This window comes from Macrobrachium nipponense, chromosome 38, assembly GCF_015104395.2.
Source record: "Macrobrachium nipponense isolate FS-2020 chromosome 38, ASM1510439v2, whole genome shotgun sequence".
Taxonomy (NCBI): Eukaryota; Metazoa; Arthropoda; class Malacostraca; order Decapoda; family Palaemonidae; genus Macrobrachium; species Macrobrachium nipponense.
In genome coordinates, this window is record NC_061098.1 from 18,135,533 (window position 1) to 18,153,419 (window position 17,887).

Below are 17,887 nucleotides of genomic sequence, written 5' to 3' on the forward strand. Positions count from 1 at the left end.
TGAAATACAAGCCAAATGGATGTTGTTATCCCATTCGGTTGTACTTAGCAAAATGTTTCTCATTCGGTTGGTCATGGCTGTACACCTTCACGCAATGAGTATACCGTTAAAACAATACTTTCATCATTCTCTTTTGCTGTATTTCAACTTATTTAACTAGAAGACAAGATAAAGTTAGGATATTGTAATTTGGTCTCTCTCGCTCCCTGATTGTAGGTACGCAGCTGCCTGTACCAGTTATGAGCTAAATTTTAAAATATTTTCAAAATATTGTCATATCAGTATTAATTAACCCCATCGTAAAATTGGATTATCATAAGATGAATTATCGTAACTTGAACACTACCTGTATAAACCTATATGTTTTGGAACTAATCATACATATACTTAGTCTTATTTTTCTCAAAACTAATATGCACTCATTAACCACCAATAATTTATTCTTGTATAATTACATCATGGATTTATATTACCTACTCTCCCTTTTCATTTCTGAATCACCTATCTTAGTCATAAATGATGTTGCCTATATATACAGCATCCTCAGTTAACTAGCTAAGGTAAAGTTTCCCCCCAAAGTACTTTCTTTGTATTGCCTGCATATATACAAGGCAGGTGGATATTGTCATATTTTAAACATTACACAATTTTGGCAAGAATTAATGTAATCTATTTTTATGAAACTTTCCAGTTCTTTCATTGCATAGCTATTCTGGATGAATGCAGTTACTGGATCATGGTTTTCTTATCATACATCACCTCCATTTTGCTTAGCGCTAATAGATGTTTGGCCTGCCATGTAAGCATGGAAGTCTTGTGTCAGTTTAGTAGGGCTCTAATGTAGTAATCAGCAGATTCTTCACAGATTTAACTATTCTTTCTGGCTATGATTATTTCCTTACCCAAATGTTTTTGCTATGAAAGAATGCACTATAGAGCTACATCAACACAGTGAGCTTCTCCCGAGTTCTGTGGTTTAAGTTTAACGCCAGTCCGCCTTCAATCATAATGGTTCCTTTTCTGACTGCAGTCTTTCAGTTTCATTTCAGTGTCGTTCTGTTGTGATACAGAAAAAGGTTGTCCAATGCTCTTCTGGTGTTGAAGTCGTGCCTGCTGTGCTTGCTACCAATAACTCCATTTGTATCTGCAGCAGGCAGTCTTCAAATGTAGACATTCAGTATCTTTGGTATGTCTTTCCCTCTTATCAGTGCGGGTGATGATTAACATCTGTCTCTCTCTAGTTCTTCTGCTTCATGCTGGGCTCCAGTGTTCCTTCAGTGCCATCACTCCTGTCTTACTGTCAGTTTTCTACAAGAAAGGAAGGATTTATGCTCATCCTTAACTGCTTTGGAGAAGACTACCTATTTTCACATGGCTTGAAAACTGCAACAGAGTTTGTCATGCATTGGAGTCATCACTATAAACTTTTTTTGTTTTTAGTGCCCTCTTCCATCTCTGACAACATTTACCATTATAACATCTACGAAAAGGGCAAACAGCAAAGGTGAAATAACATTTCCTTGTCCCTTGGGTATTACTGTGGCCGATAAACAATACTATTGTAATAAGTAACTCTACTAACTGTGTTATTCTGTTTTTCTTCTATGGCTGATTAATGTATCTGGGGATTCATTCAACACACAAATCAACATACAGTAGAGACCCGGTTCACGACCGTATTAGAACTCGACATAATCGGATTTCGCCACTAAATTTCCAATAAACTTTGTATCTGTTTTCAACCAAAAAACCAGTTTCCGACCCCCGACCATATGATGTTTGTAAACAAAACTGTTTCCGCCAACCGCTAGTTGGCGTCATCCAGTGCTACCAAATGTAGCATAATATCATGTTTTTTTAGCATAATTGACCCAAGAATTGGAGCTTAGCATAATTTCTTTCACACTTAGGGTTCTAAGTACAATTTTAGAATGTATTTTCACTAAAATTTTAAATAAAATGCAGAAAATTCCTCAATTTCATACACAGCTATAGTGAATATATGTATCTTCATAGTGAAATTGCCTCAAAAGCAGCACTAACAATGAGTTAATTGCTAAGTTGAACCCAACCCAACTAAGGAATGTTAAATTTTGCGAATATAATAAATACCCACAGTGGCATGACAAACGATCAGTAAAGTGTTAATAATGTTTTTTCTTCATGAGTAAAGAAATTACTTTTTTTCCCTTTTTTAAGTTTTATTTTTTTTCAGTAGATATCAAAATTTTAATTATGTCCTGAAGTGATTTTTCACATAATTTTCCAAGTATTTATTCATTGTGTATGTGATCTGAAATTAAGAAAAATGGTGCTTCAGTGGCATGATAATGATCAAGTAATAAGTACGTATGTTATTCTTCTTGAGTAGAGACTGGTTTGTTTGTTTACCTTTTATTTAGTTTTAATTTTTCAGTAAATATCGAAATGTTATATTTGAAGTAATTTTCACACATTTTCAAGTATTTATTAATTGTGTGTGTGACCTGTTAAAGAAAAATGGTTCTCAGTGGCATGATGATGCAGTAATAAGTAAAATTTGTATGTTTTTCTTCATATTTGTATGTGTGATCACACATTTGTCAAATAGTATACTAGTGATTGCATATCAAATAGTATACTAGTGATTGCGTATGTGATCTATTAAAGAAAAAAAAAATGTGTTTTATTTCGAGTTTGCTAACAAGTAAAGACCATCAAATTATTGGTTATAATATTGTCTGTTCGTAACTGTATCATTTCACCTAATATATTAAATGTTTTAAATTTCCATTGCATCGTTGTTTTAGCTCAAATGTATTAGAGAAAAGAGATAATGATAGATTAATAGCATAATTCTGGCACAAAATTGCACCATATTTGGCATAAATTCTTGCTTGGACCGACTAGCATAATTTAGCAAAACGGTTGATAACACTGGTGACGCCACTCAAGCATTGTTTAAAGTACGCAGCTATTGTTTACAAACATTCAAACATGTGTCGTGTCTCGTACACCTTGCGCGCATTTCGTTTGCTTTTTCGGTGGTATCAACTCTATACGCAGTTACCTTTTGATTCATCATGGGTCCCAACATTACTACTGGCTATCTATGTTCTAACCTTTTGCTATTGTTAATCTCTGAATCAATGGAAAGTTTTTACATGGCATCTCGCGTTTTCCTTCTTCAAAATGTTTCCATCATTTCCAACTCCAAAATAAAACCTTAAGTTTCGTCTATCCTCTCATCTGCATGAAAGTGATGAGCGAAAAAAGATTTAATCAAGCACCCTTGCTTGATTTTTTTTTTTTCAAGCGTAGACCCTATTCTAAAATCATGCTCACACTTGAGGCGCGCGTTTCAGTAGCAAATGCAATACGTATTGAAGTGTTAGGTTTGGAGTGAAGGCAATGTTACGTTACGTAGGTTACATGTGCGTTCGGTAGCGAATGCAATCTTTAAGCTTTGTTAAGCTTGCCGGTAAAGAAGAGGTTAGCCATAGCTTAAATCAGAGAAGCCGCTATGCCATATTAAGTGCGTAGTAATTTAGAAATTAAGACGAATCTTTTATGTCGTACTGTAATACGTCAATGTTTACGTGTAAGATTTCGTAGTGAAATCAGTTTACATACGTACATGTTCGGTTCGGTAGCAACGCAATCTAAGCTTTTTAGCTTGCCGGTAAAGAAGAGGTTAGCCTTAGTTTAACTCAGAAGCCGCTACGGTATACATTAATTATAGAGAAAAATTAAGAAGATTCTTTTATGTCTACTGTAAAAATACGTCATTGTTTACGTGTGAGATTTGGTAGTGAAACCACTGTTTACATACGTAATGTTTGTGCCGTTCGGTAGCGAACGCAATCTTAAGCTTTGTTAAGCTTGCTGGTAAAGAGGAGGTTAGCCTTAGCTTAAATCAGAGAAGCCGCTATGTTATAGAATAATTATAGAAATTAAGACGATTCTTTTATGTCTAGTGTAAAAAGACGTCAATGTTTACATATGTAACGTGTGCGCGGTAACGAACGCAATCTGTATGCTTGGTTTACTATAAGCGTCCTCGTAAAAAAAGAGGTTAGCTTGATATTAATGCTGGTACGTAATGGTATAGTAATTATAGAAATTAAGAAGATTCTTTTACTTATACGTACGTACGTATATCTGTACCATGCAGTACCATAATAATTGTCAGTCCAATAAGCTTGAAACCAGCCCTGATATTGGACAATTTGCCGTAAAAGACGCACCTTTTTTATAAGGACATTTATGAAACAAAATCGTTAGTATCATAACATTTACTAAGCAAAGATAATTTTCAAGCGATTTTGTGTACAGTATTGTAGTTGACTTCGTATAAGATTTACCATAAATTAATATCGAATGCAAACGTTTCTACGCTATGCCGCTATGGTTTGTTTACATCCTTAAATGCCGACTTACTGTAGGCAAATTTTCGTAAGTTTTAATAAATATAAATTGGGTTTAATTTTAATAGTTTATTAATTTACTGTAATAATTAGACTTGCTTTTCAATGTTTTTATTATGTTAGCAACACGTTTTATGCCTACCCCCTACACTACGTTCTACTTACTAATCACCTAAGTAGCCTTAGCCTATGGCGCTTGGTCAACAATCGGTTGGACGCAGGCCAGTTTTCTTTTATACTGTATATTATACTTTAAAATTAAAATAAATATACGTTTAACATGATATTTATTTAACTTTTAACTTATTTAGTTGTAATTACATGTAATGTATTGTATAAAAAGGCAAGGTTAGGGTAATAACTGATGATCAAGAACGGATTAAATCCATTTTTCAGTTATTCTTATGGAAAAACTTGATTCAGTTCTCGAAATAATCGTATTTCGACGCTCATTCTGGAACAATTATCGTCGAGAACCGAGGCTCTACTGTATATATAAAGTAATGTTTGCATATAAATTCTTTAAAAAATTAAATTCTAGCAACAAATCTACTCTTGACACTACATTTGTTAGCAATTAGTTTTCAATATTAACACTACAATCTACTCACTGCTTGTTTTAGATACTGCTAACACTCCAAAATACTGCCAGTCATTATCCTAAATGATAAAGTCATACCTTCAATTTCACATCTGGTTTAAGGCTGTTGTTAACATCCTGACTTAAGGACTTTAACATAGGACTGCGCTTTGGAGTAGTTGAAATCATTATTCCATTAGTTGCCATATTGGAATCTATGGAAGGCCTGGGTGAAGTAAGTCTAGAACTCACCTGTGATGGAGATGCAGTACTACTCATGGAGTTCAGAGTCAGCTGACTGTAAAAATAAAAATGAAGTTTACTGACTGAAAAACACTTTAGTTATAATGTTTGTAGAGTTAACCTTTATACAACAAATATCCAAAACCAACTGAAAGACAGATTAAATGCTGAAATTATATAAAATAAAAAGGATAAATAAACAAAATATATGTACCATAAGTTAGCTATGTTGAAGTTATGATGCTTATCAAAGGTTAATAGGCTCATCATTACCACTATCATCATTACTATCTCAAATGCTACATAATGCCAGCAGCCTCTGTGAAATTCCACCACTATATGTCTTCTCTGTCTTCCACAAATTGTCACTCATGTTGAGTTTGCCTCCTGCTCACAGAAGACCAACTCCAACACAATTCATATACATATTATTCTCATTGGGTTTTTGGACATTACAACACCTTTTCTTTATTATCTCATCTATACGTATACAGATATGGAACTTGAGTCATTTACCTGGTGGTACTACTTTTCAATCTATCTCGCCATCTAAATAATATGTTTGATCATTTTATTTTCAGCCATTTGTTTTCCTTGATACTAGTATACTTACCGGCCCAAAAAGCATTCCCACCATGTACCTTGCATAAAATCTATATGCAGTACTAAAGGCTTTTGTTTTTGCAAAGTCCTTTAGTCCTTGTGTGCTATAGGGTTTATAACTCAATAAATCTAAACAATTTAAGAGTAAACCACTTTTTCCTAATACAGTATGACCACATGAAGGAAATACGTATATGACAAATTTTCTAAGACAATTTGTATTTTTCATAGCTACAAACCTTCAGGTCTAAAGAATATGATAATTTTCTAGCAACTAGCTGGATCCGGTTAAACAATCGGAGATTGAAAAGCAAGAAATCTGTGAGATCTGGCAACGCGTGTGTATAGTATTGGGTGAAAACTGGTCAAAGGCACGCACCCATGCTATTGCGTTTAGTCTTTTTTTTTAACTGCCTGGGTGAGAGTTGCGGTTGCTTACTATCCGCCATCCCGGTTGTTTGTCCTGTTTTTCGCTCTTTTGCTTGTCTGTGTATGTACTTGTGTTATTATGGCTTCCTCTGCAATCGCTCAACCTCACCAACTTAAGTGACAGGAACTCAAGGTTTCCCGTGTTCTCATTTCCTGGCTTCTTCGGCTACATCCACACTCCACATGCAGTAGGTGTCGTGCTAATGTTTGTACTATAATGACTCCCTGCCCAGAATGTCGTGCATGGCTTAAATCGCAAAGGAAGTTATTACCTAGTAAGAGGGAGCATCGTCGAGTTTTGACTCTTCCTTTGTGGGAGGGGTTTTCATCGCCTTGCCCAGATGCCTCGTCTTCTTCCTCAGTCACACCCCATGATGCTAGAGTTTATGTGCCTGTGTCTCCTTCCTTTTTTCCATCGATTCGTCGTTGGAAGTATCGGGAGGCCTTCAGGCTGATTTAATCATGCAAGGAATTGTAGCATTAAAACAAACCTTAACATTTCCTTCTCTCCTATACATATTACATTCTTTTGTACACAATGTTTCGGACAAGAGAAGAAAATGTTAATGTTTGTTTTAACACTACAGTTCTTCACCCGATTAAGATTTCATTCATCCGAACTTTTCACCACTACAATCAAGTATGACCACATTAGCATGCAAAATAAAATACAAGCAGTCCCCGGTTATCAGTTAGGGTTCCGTTCTCGCTCGGCGGGGTGCTGGCAAGCAAAAACTGCCATTAACTGAAACTCACCCATTAACAGCTCTGATAACCAGTTAATTATGCCTCTGTTACGTATGTAGAAGTAGAAGGTTGGCTATCAGAGAAAAGGATTTTAGGAAAGTATAACTTAGTTATCTGCCATTTTGCATCTTGAAGGGGAGATATTCTTACTTCCTTGGGAGTGGCTGCCTCCTCCCAGGGGAACTTTTCCAGCCTCATAGACTTGGCCCGCAGGTCAACCTTTTCTGTGGCCAAGACTACGTTCTCATTGGCTGAGCTAGATCACATCCTGAAGAACCTTTTTAAAGTCTTTGAGATAGTAAGCCTCCTTGACTGGACAATAGCCACTCTCACATGTAAGATTCAAGAATATCCTTCAATACTTGCCGACTTCTCATGGGACCTCCTTAAGATCCTTTCTTGTGCTGATAAAGGAGTTAGAGACGGCGCTAGAGAACTAGCCTCCCTCTACACCATAGGAGTTTTGAAGAAGAGGGAGTCAAGTTGCTCATACACCTCAAAAGGCATGACAATGGTTCAGAGGTCTGTTCTTCTCTTCTCGCCCCTCTTGTGAGAGGGTTTGTTTCCACAGTCAGTGGTAAATGTGAGTTACAGAAGTCCACTCATGACCTACTAGTGAAGTCTTCCGGCCGACGACCAAGAACACTCCTTTAACAACTTTGTTTCAAATCTCCTTTGCAGCCCTATTCCCTTTGGGGGGCAAAGACCTTCATCAAGGATCACAGCTAATGTTCGTTTCTTGCACCAGATTGACAAGAAGTCCGCAACCAAACCCCCACTCTAAAAAGTGAATAAGATGTCCTCCATACTAAGGTAGGTGCCAGGTTCCTTCAGTATTGGGAGAAATGGAGCCAGAAAGGAGCAGAGTGATGGGTAGTGAAGTTTAAAGTTTTAAGTTTTAAGGCATGGATGCACATTCTATTTATGGAAACTCCTCCCTTTGCAAAGGCCTATCGCCTTAACCTCTTATTCCGAAAATTCAAAAAGATTTTCAGCTCTCGGAGAGGAAGTGTTCTCCCTTCTCGAGAAAGGAGTGATAGAAGTACTAGTCCCTGAATAAGAAAAAAGACTTGGAAGGGCTCTACAACTGCCTTTTCATGGTCATCGGAGGGGTTGGAGACCAGTCTTAGATGTAAGTGCCCTGAATGTATTTGTCCAAAAGACAAAATTCACAACAGAAACAACCCGTTCAATCCTAACATTCATTCGACAAGAGGACTGGATGGTAACAATAGACCTTCAGGCCACTTACTTACATATACCAATACAGGCAGTCCGACCGCGTTGGTGATAAGCAAAATCACTGATAACAAAAATCACCAGTTGCTCATGCCACTGTTAGGTATGTATCAGTGCCAATACTCTATTATCGGCGCTGATAACCGGGAACTGCCTGTATGTACACCCAAATTCCTGAAAGTTCCTACGATTTGTATTTTGGGATAAGTATTCAGTTTGGTTGGTATGCTTCTGACTGTCAACTGCTCCTCAAGTCTTCACACGTATTCTGGCTCCCTTAGCAGGTTGGCTCCACCTGATGGGGAACAACATAGCATTCTACCTGGACGATTGGTTTCTTTGTGTCAAGTTGAAAGAACAAAGTACAGAGGACTTTTGGGAAATAATTCTCCTTGCCCAGGACTTATGATTAAGATTATAGGCAGTCCCCAGTTATTGGGAGGAGGGGGGTGTTCCTGTTCTAATGGCTTGATAATACTAAGCAAAAACTGCTAACAACCAAAAAGCGGTGATTTTCAGCACTTATCAGCACCTATTGCTGATAACCAGGGACTGCCTGTTATTAATAAATTACCAGAAATCACAGATGACTTTGTTTCAGGAGATAGTATATTTAGAAATAACACATAACTCATCATTTTCAGGCTTTTCCCTCCTCAAAAAGAGTGGAGTCATGGCTACAGAGGGTACACGAGTTCCTGAACCTTCAGTCTTGCACAGCCAACAGCTGGATGAGCCTTCTGGGGACATTGGCCTCAATAGAACAGTTTGCCTCCTTAGGGAGACTACATTTAAGAGTGTACTACTTCAGTTTTACCTGATTTTAAGACCAAGGGTTTGTTTCGTATATGAAAAATTGTTCATTAAAATACTTTATACAACGAAAAATATATGCTCATGTCACTTTGTCACTTAAACAGTGGTAAAGAAATACTTGACACTAAGCTTACCTGCCTCCATGATGAAGCTTGCTGTTTCAGATGTGTGGAGATTAATGATCTTCATTTGAGGAATCATTTGAATCTTTGAACATTCCCGCTCTCTTCTTATTAAATGATGTATGCTACCAGTGCTGGAAACTCGACGAAATGTTTCTTCTTCAGTTTGCGGACTTAATGCTGTAAAGTAGCAGTGGCAGCTGATTTAAAAATCTTCTACAGTACAGCAGGCAACATCATTGATTTCATGAATGCAAATAATTACAGTACTAAGCTACTTTATCATAAATGTGATACCTTTGGACCTTCAGCTTATTAAAGTATTACGCTCTTCATTCTTTGTAAAAAATTAATAGTCTTCATGGCCTGTTCTTTTGTCTAGATGAGGGAAAAATTCCACTGCTAATTACTACACTAATGGGTACTGCTTAGATACCAATACTCACTTTGATTCTCAATACTGTTCACTGAGCAAAAAGTACAAAGGAAAGTTAGCTGGATTTTAAATAGTACAAAGTGCACATATGTAATTAATTTAGCTATACAAGAAGAGCCTCATCACTATGCAGCCATCAAATTTAAGGGAAATCTTCCTACCATAGCTTACATTAATGACATTCTGAAACAGTTCGCAAAATGCTGGTTTCCACTTTATTGACAGTACGCAGTCGTGGTTCGGTGAAAATGCATGTGAACTAACTGAAATACCTGTAAGACTATTCTTTTAAATAATTTCTAATGGCAATGAAAAATCCCATGTATTACAGTAGTGTTCACTACATATTTTGTACAGCTTTCTTTAAAATGGTTTTCATATGAAAATTCTTGAAATCCCAATCAAGAAGTCCCATGGGCCTGCACAATGCATAGATAAAAACATAAACAAAGATTTTGACGAAGTGTTTATAAATTTTTAAACAAATGTACGTACACTCACATGCAGCGCATAGTATTTTTGGTATTTTGATCATGCCTGCATATATGGTTGAGTTCATTACTTTTTAACAGCTTGCAAGGCCCTTATCAAAAATCCCTTCTTTAATAAAACAGTAACTATCTAGTACATACTACTATTCAAATACATAGTACAGTAATGTGTACATTTATGATGTATGCCAGGAAGTCATTAATGCTTATGGAATAGGCAGAGGAACTCTTTCTGAATATGTACAAACGACATTACTCAATGGTTGTATTGTCAGATACATATATTATTGTACTACTTTAAACTATTCTAATATTTTACATACATACTTTTGTACAAAATAAACTAACTTTCAATACACAATTTCTATTGAACAAACAACTAGACGACGATAAGAGGAAGCAGAGTCAGAAATTGCAGAATTAAAAGTTTTTACATCATTGCTTCTGCATTCATCTTGGAGATGCATTGTTTCTATTAATCAAAAGTTAAAAGTTAGTCCTCCTGGGCCTCTACGAGGCTCATAGGGGAGGCGCTGATCTCCTGTTTCTTTGGCCGACAGCCAGTTGGGGACAGGTCCCAATGCCTAAGATACGTGGCCAGTGTCGCTAGGCCCGTTTAAGGGGGCCAGCCGGCTAATGCCGTTTTTTAATGACAGGACTTTGACATTCATACCACTTAATAAGGTGACTTGGGACATCTCCAAACCGCATATGATTTTCGCCTCTGACCTTCGGTTTTGTGACGCCAGGGCGATTTATCCCGAAAATAACCACTTTTCAAATTCTATCTCCTCCCTTGATATTTAATATTAAGACCTGGGATTAAATGGAGTTTTTTTTTTCTAAAAGTCATTTTTTTGCTAGATATGAATTTTTCAATATGGTAAAAAAATAAACCCTATAAATCACGAGAAAAAAGTATAAAAAAAAAGACGAAACAAAAATTGGAAAAAAGGGCTCTATTTGATTGTTCTATAATGTCTTTCTGAGTTATATACCAAATTCCAATGTTATAGCTTTAAAACTAAGTGAGGAGATAGACTTTGAAGGTCAATAAGTATAGTTTTGAGATACGGGCGTTCAAAGTTTTCCTTTGTATTTTCTATAAAGACAATGTTAATAAATAATGATTATTATGAATGTATATTTCTTTTTTTTGTGTATTAATAAACCAAAACTATTTTATTTATCATAATTTAATCATGAATGATGATCCCTTTGCTCATATATCGTAGCCTGGGGCACTGCTTGAGGCAAGATGGGGCACTCCTTCCTATGTAACCCCCTCTCTCCCCTTCACTAACTCGGCTTATTACAGCGAATTTTCTTCTTCTGTATGTTAGCGAGATGTTTTCCTTGTATTTTCCTCTTTGGCATGATGACATCTTGCCAAAACAAAGATAAACAAACATAAATGCAAGAGAATGTCAAGAGGTGAAACTCGAAGATGTACTCTCTTTTTACAAAGACAATTTAATAAATCATGATTATAATGAATTGCCACCACTGGACCCAAGGAAAAGGTGTCCAAGGATCTATGGGCAACATCTTTCAAATAAAATGAGGTGAAAGTTGTTTGGCGCTTCCACACGCCAGCTTTCAGAATTTTATCCACAGACTGTTCTTCTTAAATGCTAGGGAAGCACTCACACCCCTGATGTCATGAGCTCTAGCTCCCACCTGGCTATCTGACCCTCTGTCTTCTGCAGTATAAGCATTCTGATTGTCTCCCTTAGCCAAAATGATATTGTATTCTTGGACCACTTCCTTCTTGTTCCGTCCTGTACTTACGAACAACCTCTGGCACCCCGGCCTGAGGTGCCTTGTTCTCTTTAAGTACTCCCTTAGTGCCCTGACGGGGCACAGGAGCATTTCAGCTTTGTCGTTGTCTACAAAGTCTGCCAAGGAAGGTATGGTAAAGGAGTCGAATCTGCCGTCTACTATTGTTGGATTTTGGGTCTTTGCCACGAATTCTGGGACAAACTCACACACCATTGATCTCCAACCTCTCGAGTGCTTTATGAGATATGAGAGGCCATGTAGCTCCCCCACCCCCACCCTTTTGGTTGAAGCCAGGGCCAATAAGACGACGTCTTCAGGGTCAGGCTCCTATCCGTGGACTGCCTTAGTGGTTCGTAAGGGGGGGGTTTTGTCAGACTACTCAGTACCTTGGTCAGATCCCAATCTGGGGTTTTTAGCTCCTTTGGTGGGCATGACTGTTCAAAAGCTCCTCACCAGCATGGCCAACTCCCCATGAAGACGATATGTCCACTCCTTTCATTCGTAAGACTGAGGCTAGAGCAGCCCTGTACCCCTTCACTGCAGATCACAGACATATGTTTTTTCTGTTCTGAGATATATCAGAAAGTCTGCTAACTGCTGAATAGTGGTACCGAGTGGAGACACGTTCCCCCTACGACACCAATCACAGTATGCTGACCACTTCCCTGGTATACTGTCGCAGATGATTTTCTGATATTACCTGCCATCTGAGTTGCTGCTTTCTGCGAAAACCCTCGCTCTCGGAGGAGATACTTGACAGTCTCCACCCGTGAAGCGAGGGAGGGACTTCACCGACTGGTGGTACCTCTCCACGTGAGGCTGACACAGAAGGTTGCTCCATGGAGGTAACTCTCTTGGCACATCTACTAGGAGTTCCAGTAGGTCTGGAAACCACTCTGCTTTCGGCCATAACGGGGCTACCAGGGTCATCTTGAGGTTCTGAGACCGCATTACCCTGTTCAGAACCTGACGGATTAGACAAAATGGAGGAAATGCGTACACGTCCAGATTGTCCCAGGGGTGTTGTAGCGCTATCTTCTGCTGCTGCCTCTGCGTCCGGGACTACTGAACAATACACTTCCAACTTTTTGTTGTACCTGGTTGCGAATAGGTCTATGATCGGTCCTTCCCACAAACATGAGCATCCTGTCCACTACCTGTTGGTGTAGGGACCACTCCGTTCCCAGAATCTGATCCCTGCGGCTCAACTTGTCGGCCACTATGTTTCTTTTTCCCGGAATATACCTGGCCTTGATGTCTACCAGGTTCTCTATAGCCCACTGGTGAAGTTGAACTGTCATCACATGTAACTGCCGAGAAACTAGGCCTCCTTGCTTGTTTATATAAGCTACTACTGTGGTGTTGTCTGACATCAATACCACCGAGTGTCCCTTTACTCTCTCCCTGAATTCTTGTAGAGCCAGGAAAGCTGCTTTCAACTCCAGCACGTTTATATGGAGTTCTCTGTCCTTGCAACTCCATTTTGTTTGCTGACACCATCAACTCCTCCATATGGGGCTCCCCAGACCTTTCTAGTGATGCATCCGAGGAACAGCAAGAGGTCTGGGGAGGATTGTTGAAGGGGGACACCCACTGTCAGATTGTCGCCGTCCACCACCACAGCAAGCCTTTCCTCACTTCTGCGACAAGGGAATTTGCTCGTACGGGTGATCTACTGTTGGTGACCACAAAACTCCTTCATCCTCCATTGTAGGGACCGAAGGTGTAGCCTTCCTTGTGGTACTAGCTTCTCCAGGGAGGTTAGGATTCCCAGCACCACCTGCCACTGTCTTGCTGGCTGTGTCTGCTTTCCCAGAAAGGCATTCACCACTTGTTTTTGCATTTCTGTACTCTTTGGTCTGTCGGAATACTTTGGCTTGTGTTGTGTCTATCACCATTCCCCAGATATTCCAAACGTGACTTGGATCCAGCTGCGACTTCTGCTGATTCACCACAATACCTAGGCTGTGACAAAGCTGCAGGAGGGCCGCCCTGTCCCTGAGTAATTTCTCCCTGGAACTTTGCTATCACCAGCCAATCGTCCAGATATCTTATCAGCCTGATCCCCTGAGCGTGCGCCCATGCCGACACGAGGGTGAACACTCTTGTAAAAACTTGAGGAGGAGACGTTGTCAATCCGAAGCACAGGACCTTGAACTCGAAAGCTTTCCTGCAAGACTGAAGCGGAGAAATTTCCTTGAAGACTGATGGACTGGTATCTGAAAGTATGCGTCCTTTAGATCGACTGTCAGCATAAGTCTCCGATTCTGACTGCTTGTAGAACCGTTTTCGGAGTTTCCATCTTGAAACTGGTTTTCCTTATAAACAGATTCAGCGTTGACAGTCTATTACTGTCCTCCACTCCCCGTTGGCTTTGGGTACCAGGAAAATCCTGCTGTAGAAGCCTTTTGTCGGACTGCATACTTGTTGCACAGCTCCTTTTCCATCATCTTCTTCACCTCGTCCTGCAGAATAGTGGCCTTCTGAGATTTGTGGGCATAAGTGACGTGGGGTAATGGTTGATCTGTCAGGGGCGGGGTTACCTCGAACGGAATCAAATACCCGATCCTGAGAACATCCACCACCCACTGCTCTGCCCCTAGTTCCTGCCACACCTTCCAGTGATTTGCCAGGCAACCCCCCACTGGTGTGGCCGAGTGATGGGAGGCGCCCATCCTATCTTCTTGAGCCTCTCCCCTTCCCCTATTGCCCCTTCCTCTGTTGTTTCTATTGTGAAAGGGACCGATGAGTTATACCTCTTTGGGGAAGAGGGTCTTGTGACTCTATTAGGGATGCTATGTCTCACTGGTTTCTTTCGAGACATCTGCTGTTGTCTTCCCTCCAAAGGAATAGTTGACTGTTAGAGGTTTTCCTAACTGCCTGTTGCACCAACCTATCGTTAGTGTCCATCCTTCTTCTATCTATCGCTTCTTCCAGTATGACCTCTGGCAACAGTAGTTGCGATTCCAAGATATCCCCATTCCTCATTGCTTACAACAGGGAATCCAAATCCACATTGCGGCTTAGTCTAGCCAATGCTGCATCTCTCCTCATTAGCAGGATATTTGCCCAACATTGGCACTTACGTTTGTCAGGTACGCAATCGCCTTGGACCCTGACTGTAGTAATCTAATGAACAATGGTTCATCTACTACTTTCCTTGTTGCTTCCGAGGATGCAATTTCGCCACTGCTGTTGACCAAAGGTCTAACCAGGACGCAGCCTGAAAGACAGAAGAAGCTGTTGCTTCTAACGTGGCAGCCTCTTGGTACGTCATCGAAGGGCACTCCATTTTAACCTGATCCAAGGTTAATCCAGGCCTTAACCTTACAACATTAGGGTTCATTTGTCTAGACAGCAAAGGGACCTTCGGTGTCGTATAATATTTCCTTTGCTTTATCATTGGAGGGGGAATAAATTTAAATGATTCTATTAGATCTTAAGGAATTATCCCTCCCTGCAATCTTTGCGTTTACGTGTTGCAAGACCGATTCCGCATGACTCGAACAAGGCAATTCATACGACACCTTGGTATCCCTCTTTAGTCCAAACGCCATGTCAATTCCAGAGGAAGCATACTGGCCGGTGTTTCTGTCTTCTCCGAAAGGCTATTGATTGACGAATCAAATCAATAACCTCTGCATACGAGGCAGAAACTCTTGGTTTTTCTCCTTCCTCCTCCGGCTCTAGTGTACCACTCTCCGTCACGAGAGATGTTTTGTTCTCGCCTCTATCTTCTGACAGACGGCCCGGAATTCCACGGCCGCCTGCCCCTACGGCCGCGGCCTCTTTGATCTTTGCTGGCCGCTGTTGGCTCGATCCCAGATAGTCAGCAGGGGAACGAGAACGTCTCACTCTTTCTCTGCTCACGGATCTAGAGCGAAAGAAAATCTCGTCTAGATCTCCAAGATGAAGGCTCCCCTTAAGACAGAGGTAAGTTCGTATTTATTAGCATTGGCAAACGTTTTCGAGCGTCGGCGAGCCCGGCCTCGGCCTTCTATCCAGACGGACACTGCCTTCCACGAACGTATCCGCCGAGGTTGCCAACTCTCTATTTTTTGTACTTTTAATAGGAGCCTTATCGTCCTTCGTACGTATTTTGAACGGCCTTACGGGCGAAACTGGGACCTGCATTCCATCCTCTGCTGCACCTTTCGCCGCCAACGTCGATTTTACCAGAGGTATCGCAGTTTTTGCGATCCGAACTGGCAACTCCGCCTCGGCCGCTAGCTCGCCGGCCGTCACCTCTCTCGCTTGTTCGGACTCTCGCGAACGGCTTCGTCTGGCAACCTTGTGCTTAATAGCCACTGATTTTCCGACCTTCTTGCTGACTTGGAAATGACAGTCTTCGTCCGAAGGAGAGGAAGAATTGATTCTTCTCTTGGCCCGAGGATCCGCTAGGAACTCCCGAATCCTCCTCCAACGCTTGACTGGCGCTCGCCGTGACGTTATCGGACTTAGCGATGACGCCGAACTAGAGGAAGAAGACGAAGAAGGCGAATCACACTTTTTCTTTTTGTCTCTCTTATTCATTCTCTCCTCTATATCCTGTAACTTCTGCATTACAGTTTTGCATTGACGGATCAGAAGGCGTATTAGCGTCTGGGTGCAGCGAAAAGGCCGAGAATCGGTCTGTGACGTCATCACGCCTGCCACCTCAGAGTGTGACTTATGTGTGACGTCATCGCTCCTCGTAGGGAGAGACTGAGAGAGGTTTTCTTGCTGGTAACCGCACGTTTGCTGCCAAATTACCTCCCACGTTCTGCATCGCTGTAAATACTGAGTGGGATGGAGAAGCAGCGGCATTAATTCCCATAAATTGCAAGCCCGGGGGATGAGGAACATTCAGCGCTGCCGGACCCTGCTGGAACCGTGACGTCATATAATGCGCAAGCAGACCATCCAAGGTTGGTACGCCTGGTAGGCCTAGCGCTGACCACGTACCATCTAACCTATGCGCTTGCGTAGCAGGAGCCTGGAACAAAGATGGCGGATCTCCCCCTCTACTTGCTGGGAACAAAGGAGAGTGCAAATTATTCATAACAAAATTAAAAACCCAAGGCCCCTCCTGACGTTTCCGATACAGAACCGCTAGGAGAAACCGAAGGGGTACGAGACAATTCAAAAGCAGGTGGAGAAACATATGGAGCAGCCTGGTTTATTACCGATACAAAAGAAGCCGGTAAGGTTTGGTCATCCAAAGATGGCGTCACCCCCTTTCTTTTGTATTGGCTTTTCCATAGAACTTCTTCCACTGTTCCACCGACCAACCGCGACAAACAGAACACGGATTAGAAACCGTACATACGTTTTCCCTGCACCTACTACACGTTGGATGAGGATCCGTCGACACCGAGGTTAGGAACCTAGAACAAGGGAAGCCACTGGCTCCTGGGCATTTCCTTTGTCTCCTCTACGAAGCGGTAGACGATCCCGATGTTGAGGCAAAATTCTCCATCATACCACGTATACACTCTTACCACACACTGATCACACTTGGAGAAAGAAAAGGAATGAAAAATAAAAAATGAAATGGATAAAGAACGGGCAAACTGAAAAACCGGCTTTAAATGAGATAGACAGTAACACGTCTTATCTTAAAGGCGGTAGGAAAAGGAAAATAACTGATGGGTCACAGGTAGCCGTGGCATTCTGGGTATACATGCCCCGTGACCTGGTATAGATGCCATTAGTCCCTGGATCTCACAAGTGTAATTTTAATTCTACCGGTTTCCAGCTTGGCGCTAGTAAATCCTAATGTTAAGACCGAAGGTTTGTTTCGTGTATGAACAAACCAAAACTATGTTATTTATCATAAATGAAGATCTCTTTGCTCAAAGATCGTAGCCTTGGGCATAGTGTGACGTGTGCTGTCAGGCAAGAAGGGGGCGTTACTAAGCAACCCTCCCTCTCTCTTCATTAACTACGCGTATATTATGATATTCTGTAATAATGCTTGAGCGATTTTTCTTCGTCAATATGTTAGAGAGATG

At 40.7% G+C, this 17,887-nt stretch overlaps 1 protein-coding gene across 1 annotated transcript in view; it reads right to left on the reverse strand.

The window, feature by feature from the left end:
* The window catches only part of LOC135209764 (stromal interaction molecule homolog), a gene marked incomplete in the record, with an annotated part of 256,094 nt that overhangs the window by 7,989 nt on the left and 230,218 nt on the right, over positions 1-17,887 (reverse strand). The window contains 3 exon segments of the mRNA XM_064242549.1: positions 5,086-5,280; positions 5,843-5,961; positions 9,198-9,365. Of these exon segments, the coding sequence (XP_064098619.1) occupies positions 5,086-5,280; positions 5,843-5,961; positions 9,198-9,365 (482 nt within the window).